The sequence below is a fragment of the Grampus griseus genome, assembly GCF_964374135.1.
Source record: "Grampus griseus genome assembly, chromosome: 2".
Lineage (NCBI taxonomy): Eukaryota > Metazoa > Chordata > Mammalia > Artiodactyla > Delphinidae > Grampus > Grampus griseus.
Genome location: NC_139018.1, coordinates 67048811 through 67066030, shown reverse-complemented (window position 1 = coordinate 67066030; position 17220 = coordinate 67048811). Strand labels below are relative to the sequence as shown.

At 37.4% G+C, this 17220-nt stretch overlaps 1 protein-coding gene and 1 long non-coding RNA gene across 10 annotated transcripts in view; one reads left to right on the top strand and one right to left on the bottom strand.

Annotated features, from left to right (window-relative positions):
• Positions 1–17220, top strand: part of LOC309817938 — a 73385-nt gene that overhangs the window by 41418 nt on the left and 14747 nt on the right. For both annotated transcript variants that reach the window (XR_014296286.1, XR_014296287.1), the window contains exon 3: positions 6608–6728. This is a non-coding gene — a long non-coding RNA (uncharacterized lncRNA). The remainder of the gene's footprint in view (positions 1–6607; positions 6729–17220) is intronic.
• The window catches only part of HEATR5A (HEAT repeat containing 5A), a 112613-nt gene continuing 102134 nt past the window's right edge, over positions 6742–17220 (bottom strand). For 6 of the 8 annotated variants that reach the window (XM_082647196.1, XM_082647202.1, XM_082647200.1 and 3 more), the window contains 4 exons: positions 16115–16339; positions 10747–10901; positions 9418–9631; positions 6742–9125 (listed from right to left, as the gene is read on the bottom strand). In XM_082647196.1, coding sequence (XP_082503322.1) covers positions 8818–9125; positions 9418–9631; positions 10747–10901; positions 16115–16339 — 902 coding nt within the window. In that variant the 3' untranslated portion in view covers positions 6742–8817. The remainder of the gene's footprint in view (positions 9126–9417; positions 9632–10746; positions 10902–16114; positions 16340–17220) is intronic. The other 2 variants (XM_082647199.1, XM_082647201.1) reach the window with 1 other exon arrangement.

Here is a 17220-nt window from a genome sequence, read left to right as displayed (position 1 = left end):
CCCGCGTGCCTAGAGCCCGTGCTCTACAACAAAGAGAAGCCACCGCAATGAGAAGCCCGTGTACCACAATGAAGAGCAGCCCCCGCTCGCTGCAACTAGAGAAAGCCCATGTGCAGCAACAAAGACCCAACGCAGCCAAAAATAAATAAATGAAAGAAAGAAAGAAAGAAAACAGGATTGTGCAAAGATGGAGAGACCTATGTGTACAGGTTGGCTGAGCAACACTGCAGCAGGGGACACGTAGAAATACAATATGGGGTATAAACACCAAAGAGAAGGGTACATTATTTCCCTGTTCTCAAAGAGTGTGGTAATCACTATGTAATGAAAATTATATCACTGATGTTCATGGTTATATGTTTTCCAAGGACTTCGAAAGAACCTAACTCCCAGCAGTATTTGTCCTTCTAGGTCTGAGATCTGCCCTGTTTTTCTTACCAGTTTTCTCCCCTGGATACTGAGTTTTCAATGAAGTAGCATAAATTACTAGGGATCATTAGTCTGTTAAACCTAGATCTTTATGATCTCTTATCTAAACACTGCTGTATCCCATTCAATGCTATAGTCTTCTCACCTGCAAGAGGAACTGGTGGTATGTGTATGAGGGAACAGAAAAAGCATTAGGAATGTGACTGGCTGATGATTAAGTCTAGAGAAATGACTGTTGGAAACAAGGGTCCAGGAACATTATTTATTGTGGCCATCTTCAGCAATTCATTTTGTGGGGTAGTGCTAGGCACTTGAATTCTTTTATCTGGGATGGAACTCAAGGAAGTGGCACATGGAAAGGGAGCAGCATAGACAAAATGGAAGTGACTAAGGTGTTTTGACACCCATTAAGATGGGTGTTAACTCTCAAAATGGAAGCCAGATAACTACTTTTCTATTCCACCACACCTTTTCCTGCTGGTGACCAGAGACAGAGTTACCTTTTCTTCTGACTAATCCCTAAAAACACAGGTGAACAGAGGCATAGCTGACCTACTTTGTAAATACTTATTGTAGTGTTAATCAGCAAATTTACTACAGGCAGAGGTCAAGTGACCTCACAGCCATTCTGCTTTAGGCTGAAAGCCACAGTGGGAGCTGACCTTAGTTAGGGTAGTGCTGCTCCAAAAAAGGACTTGTGACCACCCATCAGAAGCAAGATGCAAAACAAGCGTTGTTTAAAAATGCAAATTATTGGGCCATACCCCAGACATTCTGAATCTGATTTTCTTTTTCTTTTAAAATAAACTTTACAATTTAGAATAGTTTTTATTTTTTTTAAATTTACTTATTTTATTTTTGGCTGCCTTGGGTCTTTGTTGCTGCATGTGGGTTTTCTCTAGTTGCAGCGAGCGGGGGCTGCTTTTCGTTGCGGTGTACAGGCTTCTCATTGAAGTGGCTTCTCTTGTTGCAGAGCCCGGGCTCTAGGCACGCGGGCTTCAGTAGTTTTGGCGCGTGGGCTCAGTAGTTGTGGCTAACGGGCTCTAGAGCACAGGCTTAGTACTTGTGGCACACGGGCTTAGCTGCCCCGCGGCATGTGGGATCTTCCCGGACCAGAGTTTGAACCCGTGTCCCCAGAATTGGTGGGTGGATTGGGGAAGCCCTAGAATAGTTTTAGATTTACAGAAAAGTTGTGAAGGTAGTACAGAGTTGCCATATACCTAAACACTCGGTTTTGCCTGTTATTAACATATTACGTTAATATGGTACCTTTCAACTAGTGAACCAATATCGATGCTTTATTATTAACTAAAGTTCATACTGTATTCAGACAGCCTTAGTTTTTACCTAACGTCCCATTTCTGTTGCAGGATCCCATCCAGAATATGATACATTTTTGTCTCCTTAGGCCCTCCTTGGTTGTGATAGTTTTTCAGACTTTACTTGTTTTTGATGACCTTGATGGTTTTGGATGGGGTCTTCGTTGCAGTGCGCAGGCTTCTCATTGCCGTGGCTTCTCTTGTTGCGGAGCACGGGCTCTAGGTGCGCGGGCTCAGTATTTGTGGTGCACGGGCTTCTCACTGCAGTGGCTTCTCTTGTCGGAGAGCATGGGCTCTAGGCATGTGGGCTTCAGTAGTTGTAGCACGTGGGCTCAGTAGTTGTGGCACACGGGCTTAGTTGCTCTGCGGCATGTGGGATCTTCCTGGACCAGGACTCGAACCTGTGTCTCCTGCACTGGCAGGTGGATTCTTAACCACCGCACCACCAGGGAAGTCCTCCCCCTTTTTTTGAAAGGAAATTACTATGCGCAACCCCTTGAGGGGTGGGGAGTTAGGTTTCACATAAAATTATTTGGAATTCTTCTACATGGGAGATTTGTCTATTTTCCACCATTTATTTATTCAATAATTTATATTAGGATAGACTCATGGACATTTATTTTATACTTTTATATGTCCCCATTGTTGAATTTTTTTATTTTTAATTTTGTTATTAAAACCACTGCCCCACCAGGGAAGCCCACTAACTCCTTTTTTAAAACTTCAGATATAAATCGGTGTGAGTTCTCTAGGGCTGCCATTACAAAGTACCACAATCTCGTTTTAAACAGCAGAAACTTATTCTCTCATAGTTCTGAAAGCTAAAACCCCAAATCAAGGTGTTGACAGGTCATGTTCCCTCCAAAGCCTCTAGGGGAGGGTCTTGCTCCCCCAGCTTCTGGTAGGCCAAGGCATTTCTGGGCTGTGGCAGCATAATTTCAGTCTCTGCCGCCATCTTCACATGTCTGTCTTCCCTCTGTGTCTGTGTGTCTCCTTCCAATGGCATTCTCCTCTTCTTACAAGGACACTAGTCAAATTGGATTAAGGTCCCACCCTACTCCAATATGACTTCACTGTAACTATTTACATTTGTAATGACCCTATTTTCAAATAAGGTCACATTCTGAGGTACTAGGGCTTAAGACATCTATTTGGGAGACATAATTCAACCCATAACAAATTCACATACCACAGAATTCATCCTTTTAAAGTGTTCTTTTCTGTGGTTTTTACTATATTCACATGGTTATGCAACCAACACCACTATCTAATTCCAGAACCTTTTCCACATTCCAAAAAGAAACCCCATACCCATTAGCAGTCACCTTCCCCTCCAATCTTCCTCAGCTCCTGACAACCAGTAATTTACTTTGTTTATATGGATTTGCCTATTCATAAATATTTCATATCAATGGACATTTCATAAAATGGAACCATATAACAAGAGGCATTTTATGTCTAGCTTATTTCACTTAGCATACTGTCTTTAAGGTTAATCTCCATTGTATCATGTATCAGTACTTCATTCCTTTTATGGCTGAATAATATTCCATTGAATGGATATACCAACTTTGTTTATATATTCATGAGTTGATGGACACCTGGGTTGTTCCCACTTTTTGGCTATTATCAATAATTCTGCTGTGAATATTCATGTACAAGTTTTTGCATGACTTTTTAATCCTTTCATACCTAGGAGTGGAATTGCTGGATCATATTGTTAATTATGTTTAATTTTTTGAGAAACTGTCAGACTGTTTCCAAAGCAACTGCACCAAATTCTCAGCAGCAGTATAAGAAAGTTCTAATTTCTACACGTCCTCCTCAACACTTGTTACTGTCTTTTTGATCACAGCCATCCTAGTGATCAAGTGAGGTGGTATCTCATTGTGGTTTTGCATTTCCCTCATGAATGAGGATACTGAGCATCTTTTCATGTGTGTATTAGCCATTTGTATGTCTTCTTTGGAGAAATGTCTGTTTTAACTCTGCCCATTTTAAAATTGAGTTGTCTTTTCATTGTTGAGTTTTGAGAGTTCTTTACATATGCTGGATATTCTCTCTCTCTCTCTCTATATATATATTTAGCTATGATTTGCAAATTTTTTCCTCCCATTCTGTGGGTTGTCTTTTCACTTTCTAATAATGTTGTTGTTTTAATATTTATTTATTTTGGCTGCATCGGGTTTTAGTTGCGGCATGCAGGATCTTCACTGCAGCATGCAGACTTCTTAGTTGTGGCATGCATGCAGGATCTAGTTCCCTGACCAGGGATTGAACCCAGGCCCCCTGCATTGGGAACAGAGTCTTACCCACTGGACCATCAGGGAAGTCCCGTCTTTTCACTTTCTTGATGGTGTCCTTTGAAGCACAAAAGTTCTTAATTTTGATGAAGTCCAGTTTATCTTTGGACTTCAAAGATAAAGCCACTTGTGCTTTAGGTGTCATATGTAAGATAAATGGTTTAGGCATATGTTTGCCCAGAGACAGACAGGAGGTGATTTCTGGAAGTTCCAGTACTATGTTAAGCATATAAATCAAACAACTAAAGGAACATTTTCATATTGTAGAAAATTCTACAAAAATTTTTATACAAAATTGAGAACTCAGAATGGTCACATTATTACTGAAAAGAGAAAGCATTTGCAATGAAAACTATAGCAAATGGCAGAGTCACAATACAGCTGACTGGGGAATAGGAAGTACATGTTCTAACCATTTCTCATCTGGTATTGACTCAAAAGAGTGTGTTGACTGCTGAAACAAAAGCATTTCCATAATTTAGCAAATCTGTTTTTACGAAGCTTTTGTGTTTAAATGAAGGCCTAGATGATGTGTTTCTAGTACCTGACACTACTAGGGAGGAAAAGGTAGGAGAAAACAAGTCACCCTGGCAATTCAGGGAGCAGTGAGCACTCTTCCAGCATTTGATTGCAAACTGCAAGGCCCAAAGCTTTGTTAAGATTAGAAACAAGTAACTAACAGAGAAATATTGGGACTTATAGGCTCGTTGTTCACCAGAGAGCATCAGTTTTGGTTGCATATGAATGTTCTGGTTTTTTTTTTCTGAGGACACTTGTACTAGCCCAATAACAACACTAACAAAACTGCTTTTGCTGTGTCACTGGCATACTTTAAATTGCTTTAAAAAATATCTCACTTGTTTTGTTCTTTCTTGGAATGTTTTATGTTACAAAGCAGTCCACTACTGCTGATAGGTGTGTGTATATGCGTGTGTGTGTGTGTGTGTGTGTGTGTATATATAGTGTGTGTGTCTACAGTTTTTTTGCATCTAGTTTTTTTCAGAGAAAAGTATTAAATTTTGATCCCATTAAGCAAAACATTGTCAACATTAGTTTTTCATTGGTAGCAATGACCTCTTAAATTTTCTTAATAGAATCCTTTAAAAAAATAAGTATTTTCTGAAATATTTTGTCAGAGAACGATATGTGGATATGTGCTAAGAATGCCTATTAAGTAATTAGAATTTTCTCCAAGTAGTCAGTGGAATCATTTTATAATGTCCTAAGTAGAACAGCCAGGAGTCCTGAGCAAACAGAAAGGCAATTAAAGGAAGCTAGCTCCTTTGAATTTACAGAACCTGGGATTGTATTTGTGGTCTGTACTGGATACATTCCAGCTCTACATCACAACACAAAATTTCCCATTTCCTCAAAGCTAAAAGCCGAGGCATCAGCTAAGTAGATTGATAAACAGAAAAGTCAAGATAGGCACAGTTCATTAAACTGTCAGCCAGCAGTTGAATAACCATATTTCTGATAAATTGAGGTCTTGCAAGGGTTAACAAGTTATTTGTAAAGAGGAAAGTACATTCAATTGATGGAGAAAATGCAATATATGTAATTACCTTGATTCTACAATTATGTTAACAGGACTCTGAAAGATACATATTGGCAGACTACTGAAGCTTTAGGACTGTTAGCATAATATAATCATTAAACGGCCAGAAATGATTCAACATTTTAACTATAGTTTTTGGGTAGTATAGACTTTATTTCATATATTGTTGGTTTTGTATTAACATTATCATAGTTTATTAGCTTGAGGGTTGAAATTTCTTCCCTCAAAATGTAAACTAATATTGTAATAAAAAGACAAAGCGAATTCTTCTCTTCAAAATTAATGTTACAAAAGACTCTTAGGTTATACATTTATTCCGTCAAGTATGTATTATTCTCTAAGCCTGTACCATATGATATTCCTTCCAGTAAGTCCATCTCAGAAGCGTCAGTTTTCTTCCCTGGGTTCCCATAGCACTATCCTTGTATCTCTTTTATAGCACTTATTTGTATCTTTTAAAGTGCCTTAATGTTCTTTTTAGGTGGGCAGTGAAGTTTGATTTATAGAAGTAGAAATTTTGCTTCGGATGCTCTATTTATAGAAATCTGGTCTTTCTGATGTTACTTTATAAGTCTTTCCATGATAAGCTTTTAAATAGTGGGTTAAATAAAATGAGACTCAACTAGTAGTTTGGGCTGTATTTCTTCCCTTAGAAAAACATAAAGCTCAAGCAAACATTATATATACCACTTTGTTTCATCCAGGTTGCTCATCAACACATTAAATTTGTAAAGAATTACCAAGTTAACGTGCAACTGCTTTATAACAACTGGAGACTTGTTAAAATAAAACAGATGTAAAGAATTTTTGATGTGTTTTTCAGTCTTAACTATTCACCTTTAAACAAATCAGAACTTATATCAACAACTAATCATGTAATCATTATTCCCATTGAAATTGTAGACGTCACAAATTTTTCCCACTTTTTCCTGTTGTATTAGCCAGAAAACTTTTGGTGGCAATTTGGAGAAATATTAAATGAAAATATCTTCAACTAGGAGTGAAGAAAGCTCTGGAAGGAATGTGGAACAGTGAAAGAAGAGAAAAGCTTTACCTTGATAGAATCAGGACCACCAACGGACCTTTTCTGTCTCTAGCTTGGAACCTGGGATCAGAAAGGTGGGTTCAAGTCTCAGCCGTTAAGCCTTAATTTCTGTATCAGTAAGGGTATCTTTACTAATTCAATATTGTATTAAACAAGATGATACATTAAAAAAAAGCCTATAGAATTGTGCCCAACTCAAAGTTCCTAATTCCATGACACTGGACATATTTTTTCACAACTATTGACATTCATATAGCACCTTTAAATCCAGACAATTCAGGATACCAGGTCACTAAATGAGGAGCAGAAATCTTAATGTTTAAGAACAAACTAAATGAAATAAAAAACAATACAAAAGAAACAAAAAAATAAAAAAAACTATATCCTGAGAATATCCCAGTCCAGCATTTGTCTTGGCAAAGGAATAAATTTCTCAGCTCAAATTGATCTTACACCAGTACAGTTCAACAGTTTTTTAAGTGTCTAGTTGATGCCACACAGGCAGTTACAGAAGACAAAATTTCTCCCTTTAAGACACAGTCTAAAAGGGAGTATTAAAATGCAATGTGATGTTCAGTGCATAGAATAATATATAAAGTACTGCAGGAACACAGATGAAGAAGCAGTTACATTTGCTTGGTTTGAGAGGAGGGTAAGAAGCGTTAAGGAGTTATCAAGGGGAAGTGACATTTAAACCAGGCCTAAAAGGACTGGGAGTCAGCCAGATAGAACAAGGGAGAGAAGGGCATTCAGGTGAAGGAAACAATAATGAGTATACAGTCAAATTCATAGAGATAATTAGAAAGACAAAGAATGCAAACCATTGCAAAGAATGTTCCAAAGAAAGGGCTCCCCTCAGAAAACAGGCTAAGTTTCAGAGAAAATATTATTTGCTCCACAGAAATGATTTTCTGCACTCTGTGAGACTAACCAGTCATCTTTTGTGAGTAAAATAATTTCAAATACAAGAATGATAAAGAAAATTAGCTTTATTTATGTAAATTAGAAAAACTGATTGTAGTGTTAGAATTTGTCAAATGCTTTCATTCTGAACGATTTACAAGTGTATTTATATACAAACATAATAAAATAGAGTACCATCACATTGCTTTCTCTTGACTCCAAGTGTCTCTCCATTCTGAACATGCCCCTCTCACTTCGGGTTTTAATTTTTAACAGGGAAATTCTTTGTTCTGACACAGTGCTTGATTCACACAGTATAACACTGAAGTGGAAGGAGAGTCAATGACCATCAATAATTAAAAATTATCCTTCAACCAATATGACTTTATCATTAGATTTTTTCTATATTAAAATATGTTTCATGTTAAAAAAAACATACTTGTATTCATTGAGGATCTAAATTTGTTGTACTAAATTTGACATTTATATAAACCCATAGTTAATTTAAATATAGATATGAATCTATATTAAACTCATTGGTATGAATGTTTGCCATAAATGAAAATGATGAAAATTATTAGGAACAGAGGTAAAAGAAAATCCATGTGAGAAATTGAAGTGGAAATGCCCTATTCTATTTAAAATGACTAAAATTTCAATTTTCTGAACTCAATACAAATAAAACCAATAGATGGTAAAAAGCCATGATATTTATAGACACCAAACCTTAAGTCACACTGTAGGGCATTAATTAATTTGTACTATTACATATTTTAGATAATTCTAAACCAAGTTTCCTAAATAGCTTGCCAATCATTTACGTTGTTTGAGAAATCCAAGAAAGTCTAATACAATTATTGAATAAGGCCGAATTTTAAACTGGCAATCGAGATACAATATAAATGCAGATAATTTATATTAGAGTCAGATTTATATATGTCATAGTACTATGTGTGTATGGACTATTAGAAGAAATAAATTTTTTGTTTTTAAAGCAGTGGTTGGTTTTCTAAGTTTAGTTCTTTAGCACTTTATTGAAATTCCCGGCAAGAATTCTGACAGAGCTCTGTGATTTTATTATATGAAAGAAAGAAAGAAAGAAACCCACAAAAAATGTTAAGTTTGCTGTGACTTTTCAAAGCAATTTAAGTTAAAACAAACAGCCTCCAAGTGCACTTGTGTCTAAAATGCCACTTTTGCCCCCAAAGTGAAAGAAATGATCAAGTATTGTGTTAAGGTGCTTACTATTCAAAAAAAACATCAGAGGAAGTTGGTCTTTAATTGGATGCTTGAATTCTTTCCAGAGTTCTTAGTATGTTTAGATGTTGGTATCTTGAGTTTGACACTTTCTTGATTGCCCTTTATAGCAGCTTCAAGGCGGGCTTTCAAGGCTGGAGAGGAAGCCATTACACTTTTAAAAACTGATGAATACTGAGGCCCAATCTGCATGAGATTTTGCAAAGCAAAGTCATGTAGATTTCTCATTATGGAAGTTGCTGATCCCAGAGCATTCTCATCCAAAAGGAAGGAAATGAGGATGGGCAGAAGACAGGCCACCAGCTGAGAGCCTGGAAAGTAAACAAATGATGTAAGCCCCAGGTTCAGGGATGTAAATGTTTCTTATACACTTGATCTGGACATATTTCCCCCACTTGAAGGGAAGCAGTTCTTCCAATCTCTTCTCCCAAATTAATACAAAACAGTTCAATACTGTTGATTGATTAACATCAACACCTGCCTTTCCACGAGTGTGAAAATATAATGCTAAGTGACTAATGGGATGTTTTACAGTTTAAATAACATTAAATTTCTGATTTTGGACAGATTCTGATTTAGTATGCATTTAGTGCTAGCACTTACGATGCTGTTCCTCAGCAATGGCTACCAGTGCTTCCAAAACCTTTATGCCTTCTTGAAAGATCTGAAGCTCAGTAGTGTCTTCAGGTTTTCTTTTGTCTATTTCCTGCAGTTTTTCCACGATAGAGGATACTAAAGAGTAAATGTACGGGTAGGAAACAGCTGGATTTGGATACTGAAAAATGGAAAGTAGGAGCTGATAGGTCTTGATTTGTACCTAATCAGAAAAAAGACAAAAATAGTATAAACTGTAAATATAAATTTACATTTATATTAAAATGTAAGTTTTAATGTAAATTTTTAAAGTAAATTAAAAAATGTAAATGAAAAACATTTAAAGCCTCCCCTCCCACACTTAAATTTATTTTATTTCTAATTTATCTTTAATTTTGGAAGTCCAAGCACTAACAGGTATTCAAACTTGCATGCTAACAGTGGTTGTGACAGCTTGGAGTGGGAATAAAGTGGTTAATTTTTCTTCTTTTGACTAGTTCCCATTTTCCCCCTCGTTTGTCTCTCTATAATGTAAAAAATCAAACAAACATACAAACTTGAAAAATATTCTGGAAAATGTTTTAGATGAAAATCACATATATTTGATGCTATGAAGGTTTTAAGGAACCATGTCTGGACCATATTAATTATGTGTCATCACATACTGGAGGCACCACTTTGAGACTGCTACATAAAGCTCCTGTTAGGCTAGAGGAAACAGATAGGACAGGAGAACAAAAGGAGATGACTGTACAGCAAATATAGAAACCATCCTTTATTCATTTGAATGATTATTTTTTTTTCTGAGAGAAAATCTGTTTACTAAATTTTAGGAGTCTATTTGTGATCATGTGCTACAAACTTATTTTGTACCACATAACAGCATAGGAAATTAATTTAGCAAATAAAAGGGCCAGAAAGGAATGGGATTAATTTGTATACGCTGCTTTTGAAATAGGTCCCATTATTTTGCAGTCATATACTGAAGGCACATGCTAGAGTCTTCCTTTCCTTTTTTTTTGAAAGGAAATCCACTGAAGTTCTAGGGATATATCAATTTTAAGATGCCCCTAATTCAAATTTAGGTTTTTTTTGTTTTTTAATTTTTTAAAAAACATTTTCTTTATCTTTCTCCAACTAACTACATTCCATCCTCAGGGCCAAAAAACAAGACCATTATTATTTGACTTTGTCAACCCAAGAACATGAATTAATCCAAACCTAAAAATAATTTTCAGTCTGGTACTTTCTGTTGGACTCAACAAAATCATAAGGAAAAGTTTTGCAAAAGCCTAAACATGTTCCTATTACAAACATCTATCTTCTAAACACACTTACCATAGGATCTTTTATCTCAAGAGTAGCCTTAAATTTCTCAATACAGCGCTTCTGAAGGCATGGGATCGTAGTTACTTCTGGACTGGTAGACAAAGTAAATACTGTGATAGCAGTAAGCAGACTGACTTCATCAAGTTCTTGGTGTGTTCCAGCTACTAAAAAGAAATAATCTATGAGAAACAGATCCCAACACTGTCATATTTACTGTTATATACAGCTGTGAAGCTGTCTCTAGTTTGGTAGTAATTTCTTTTGTGTACCTAAGGATTACAGACAGTAATACGGACTGACTGACTAAGAATCCTGGCAAATGCTGTAGCTTTAAAATATGCATTTTAAGTAATTCTAGAGTCAAGAATTACCAAAGAAATTACAGTCTGCGTAAGTAAAGACATCAGTAAATACTTATATACATTTACTAGGAATATGCATTAACTAGTTATGTGACCTTGGATATTTAACCCCATCTTCAGTTTTCTCATCTGTAAAATGAAAGTAACAGTACTTAAATTTATAAGGTTATGAGGATTAAATGAGTTAATCCTCGCAAAGCATTCAGAATAGCATGTTGCACATAATGCTCAATATAAATTAGCTGTTATATTATTATTTTTATTGTGGAGAAATACAGAAATGCTTGGACAGTTGTTTTTTCTTTGTTAAGTTTAAAGTATTCATATTTTGATAATACACGTGTCAAGCGAAAATAACTTAGCACTTTGTTTGCTACATATACCATTTCTTAACAGTACAGAAAAATTTGAAAATATCTGTGTGTGCCACAATCATTTAAAGGAATTTTCTACTGGATGTAATTTACTTCATTTCCCAAAGTCATACTCTCATTAAATAATTTTAATGAACCTCTTGTGGAAAATCAATGTTATTTGAAAAGGAAAAGGTGTGGCAAATTCAACTCATTAAATTGTGTAAGAATGGATTACTACTTATGAAAAAAATTACATATATATGTAGAAGGTTTGGTAACATTCACTCATCAAATACTTAAGAAACATTTTCTATGTGCCAGCACTCTTTTTGGCACTGACAATACAATTTACAGAGAAGATACAGAATATACCAAGAAGTAAATAAAGGATTCCAGCTAGTCACAAGGTCTATGAATATAAAAAATATATTAAGAGATAATAGAAAGCAACCCAGGAGTTGCTACATTGGGCAGTCAGAGAAAGGTTTAGGAAATTAGTGTTTGAGCTGACACCTGAGACACAGCAGCAATGAAAGCAAAATACTATGGATGGGTAGGATTTATTTTATAAAAATAATTTGAATAATTTTAAGGTAAAATAGGTGCATGGTTAACATTTAAATTATGACAGTATTATTATAAGCACTTTGTATTTAATCCTCATTAGCATCGTGAGGTAGGTACACTTATTTCCCCCATTTTATGGATGAGAAACTGAGGAACGGAAATTCAGTCATTTGCCCAAATCACACGGTTAGTAAGGCATTCAGTTTGATTCCAGAAAGCATACTGTTAACCATGATGCCATAGTGCTTCACATACAGCCAAGTTATTCTTAGTCATTTATAGCAACTTGAAACTACAATAGCTAGTCTGTTTAGTAAAAATGTCTTTTTATTCTCCGTAAGATAAAGTTCTCCTGGGTTCCTCTTCCCATTTCTTCTAAAATTCCCTTATTCTCCCAGCCCTGCCCAAATTCCATTATACCCATTCTCTTTTACCTACAATAGATGCAAGGTTCGCTTAGCATTAAGCCCCATGGAGAGGCCTATGTGGTAAGGAACGGAGGCCTCCTGCTAACAGCCAGTGAGAGACTGAGGCCTCTTACCAACAGCCATGAGCGAGTCCCCTTGGAAATGGGGTCTTTAGCTGTGACCCCGGCCAACATCTTAACAGTAACCTCAAGAGAGACCCCAAGACAGAACCACCCAGCTATGCTGCTCCCCAATTCCTGACCCTCAAAAACTGTCAGGTAACAAATGTTTGTTGTTTGAAGTTACTAAGTTTTGGAGCAATTTGTTATGAAGCAAATGTTTTCCCTATCAGCTCCTTCCTTAATTCTTCTCAGTAGCTAGTCCAAATCCTCAGTGTCCTAACCTCATTCTCTGACAGACAACAGAAAACCATCTGTGTGTGTGTGTGTGTGTGTGTGTGTGTGTGTGTGTGAGAGAGATGAAAGAGGCAAGCTCATCATAACTCAACCTAACAACTTACGCCTATTAACTTTCCATCCTTTCCTCCCTCACACTGGCAGATTCATCCTTCTAAATGTGCTGTGAAGTTTTTTCCTTTCTGCCTAGAAAAGGGATGCTGCTTCCCTCCCTAATAGTTTCAACTCCAACCCCATTTCCACCTTTTTTTCCCCCATAAGCATGAACTCATACTAGAGCCTCATCTAAAAAATAAAATAAAATTCCTTGACCCTGTATCTTCCTTCAGCTTTCTCGTCTCCCTGTCGAGAGGAGCCTGTACTTGATCCTTCCCCTCCCTTACTCCTCTCTCGTACCTCAACACTGTGAGCGTGATCTCCACAGTGTATTTTACACTGCTGACCACTCTCGAGTCATTAAAACTCTCTTTTGTTTGGCTTCTGTTTCTGCATTATATTCGGAATCTCCTCCCATCTTGTTGCATAAACCCAAGTTAGGTGATTTCAGCCATCCCACTGACAACTCCCAAACGCATGCAGTCTAAAACCATCTCTAGCCAGACTTTCTTGAAGCCCAGACCGCTTCATATTTCATTCCACTTGATTATCCTGTAGGCATTTCAAAATAAACTCACTATCTTCCCCTGAAAACCCTCACTTTGGTATTTCTGTTAAGGGCACCATGAACACCCAACTCACCTTACCCCTTTCAACTCCTAAACCAAACTATCAGTAAATTCTGTTAATACTTGCTAAACATTTTAGTTTTCATTATTTCATTCCTTGTTATCCTTACTGCTACTACCTTGTCTCCAACAGTCTTGCTTTTTTCTCTATACTGCTGCCAGAGTGAGTCTTTAGAAATGCAAATCCCATCACTTTACTCCAGTTTTAAGAACACATGCCTATTGAAGGCAGCCCAAATTACCAATCATGCCAAACCTTCCATCATGTGGCCCCACTTACCATCCAACTTCCATCTCTACTAATCACCGTTCACCACCCTCTTACTCTTTCCCCTCAAACCCACATTCTCTCGTTGCTCTACTTACCGTCCCCAAATGTACCATGCTATTTAGGTCTGCTGGTCTTAGATCAAAATGTTGCGTGAGAATCCTTTTCTGTGATGTCCATGTGGAGAATGGAGAATGCTTTCTAATCCTTTAAGAAACTGACTGTTTTGAGAAGACTCTTGTGGTAGCTACAGAGGTGTAGCACTGAGCTCCCCTTTGTGAGGGCAGGTGCTGCCCAGCTGTGAGGCATGCAGTCAGCTGTTAGCTCCTCAGGGTTGGCCTCAGCCCCCGAGTTTGCTTGACTGAGATCACAGTCTTCAGGGGGCAGCCACATCTGAGGGAGTGTAGACACTGCTGTCCTTTGGGAGGCACTGACAGGCAATATTCAGAGACGCCCAGCAGGCATGCTGAGCTTTGCTGGATGCTGGTACTGCAGCTTGGCTTCTTTAGCCCAAGATTGCTTTCCCCATTCCCTTCACAGGCTTTGTTCCTTAATAAGCCTCTTGCTCCCCAAACTCCATCTCAGCATGAGCTTCCAGAGAACCCTACTGTGACACTCTGCCTGATTCACTCAAACAGAGCTGACTACTCTAACTTTTGCCAGTTGGTCTTTTTTTTTAAGTTTTTTTTTGATGTGGACCAATTTTAAAGTCTTTATTGAATTTGTTACTATATTGCTTCTGTATCATGTTTTGGATTTTTGGCCACGAGTCATGTGGGATCTTAGCTTCCCGACTAGGGATCCAACCCATACCCCCTGCACTGGAAAGCGAAGTCTTAACCACTGGACCACCAGGGAAGTCCCTATCTCCTTTTTTTAATACTAGAAAGGCAGTGATAAATAAGACATTACTGTTGCCTTCAAGGAGCTCCTATGGTATTAATCATACCTTATGGCACTAGCCTCCCCTAGACTCCCAACTTTGGGCACAAAGTACGTGGTCAATAAATGCTGAATTCAACTGAAACCTTTTTACCATACAAAATAGAATATGGTGAATTGTGACACTGATAAACAGAACAAAGAAGGCAGGGATAGGGACTTCCCTGGTGGTCCAGTGGTTAAGAATCCACCTCCCATGCAGGGGATGTGGGTTCGATCCCTGGTCGGGGAACTAAGATCCCACATGCTGCAGGGCAACTAAGCCTGTGCGCTGTAGAGCCCCTGAGCCACGACTAGACAGCCCTGCACGCTGCAACTACTGAGTCCATGTGCTCTGGAGCCTGTGCACCACAATTAGAGGGAAACCCACACGCCGCAACAAAAGATCCCGTGTGCCACAACTAAGACCTGATGCAGCCAAATAAATATTTTTTTTAAAAAAGGAGATAATTTATAATATGTCTAAACACTTTTTACAATTACCATGACATAATGTTGAAAATAAGACCTACTCAACAATAACAAAGGGAAAAACTAAGTTTAATGGACATTGAACATAATACTAGCTATCATTTATAGATATATGCCAAGTAAAAAGCGAGATGCTTTTCGCATGTTATGTTATTGCTCTAACAGTCTCCTGCAACACAATCTCCTTATTTTGTTAATGAGAAAACTAAGGCTCAGAGAAGTTGGATAACTTGTCTAGTCACTTAGCTAGTAGGTCCTGGAGGGACAGATCAGTCCTGTATTATATTTGTAATGTATACCTTATGCAGTTTTCAGTACATTGTGCATATTAAAAAAGTTCTGTCAGCTAGACATGGATGATACTGTATTTTAAAATTAACATACTATTACATTTGAAGGTCTCTCACTGTCAACATACAGGCTGCCAGTCATTTAATTGCATTAACGTTAAAGATACTAAAATGAGGGGGCTTCCCTGGTGGCGCAGTGGTTGAGAGTCCGCCTGCCGATGCAGGGGACACGGGTTCGTGCCCCGGTCCGGGAAGATCCCACATGCTGCGGGGCAGCTGGGCCCGTGAGCCATGGCTGCTGGGCCTGCGCGTCCGGAGCCTGTGCTCCGCAACGGGAGAGGCCACAACAGTGAGAGGCCCGGGTACCGCAAAAAAAAAAAAAAAAGATACTAAAATGAGACCATAGATATTTTCTGTCTACGATACATATCCTCTAAACAAGTATGTAGTGAACTGTGGTCTCCTTTAGGTGCGACTGCCAAACATGATCAAGTAAATAGCTAATTCTCAAAAAACTGTCCCTCTTGCTTTTTAAAACAAACTGAACAACTGCTTCCAAAAAGCCTAAATTACCTGGATCCCAACAGTCAAGAACTGTTGTTAAAGCACTACGGAGAAGGTCAGTCCAAGCAGTATGGCTCTTTTCTGCTCGGGCCATGGGAGAAGATAATATTCCTTTCAGAGCCTGCAGGGAAGCTGCAACTGTTGAAGATAGCTGGCCCCCAGGTAACTTCACAGCAGTTTCTCTGAGGACTCCAATTGTGAGGTACAGTATAGTAGGGAGGATTGAGATGCTTCCTGTAATATTTTTAAAAAACACTATTTCAGTCTATATACAGTTCCTCAAAGGAAATCACCAAATGAGTTAGATAATGTCAAAGATTTCTAGCTTTTAAGATTATTCTCCATTAGGGATTATAACTGTTAAGATAATTTAAATAACTTTAAGATTTTAAAGGGTGGATTAAATTTTGGCTATAATTGGAGATGTTATTTAAAGTATATCACAGTACCATTATCCATTGCTGTGTTATTTTGTTTTATTTGGTAGTTGACAAACATTGAATTTATTTTTACTTTTTAGTGTGGTAAAATATATGGAACAAAAAATTTACCATTTTAATCATTTTTAATAGTTCAGTGGCATTAAGTACATTCACAATGTTGTGCAACCACTATCACTATCCATTTGGATTTTATATTAAACCCTTTTGAAGCAATTTGTAGTGAATCACTCAGTACAAAATATTAAAGTTTCCATGGCCACTAAGGAGTTAAAAAGTCACTTTGTTTAAAGTGAAAGAGAAGAGACTAAAGCTAAAATAGTCAATCAATTTTCCCAGAGGCTATCAATAAAACTCACATCGTATATTTTTGCCCCCAATCCTCTGCTAGTCACTTTTTCTGCTACTATTGGTGTAAGACAGTGTGTGAGAACAAGGAATACACGTTTAAAAGTCAAACTGAAGCTTAAAGTCATGTTAAAAATAGGACAGAATGTAAGTTGGTCAAGACACATTTAAGCAGAAATATGCTTACCAATTAAGAAGTATCTATTAAATACTGAGTCCCTGTTATGTACTAGAGGATACAAAATTTCACTGGAAACAAGACATATGTCTGTATATATATTTACCTTCTCTTTCTATAATAATCAATTACATATACCTCTATATGAC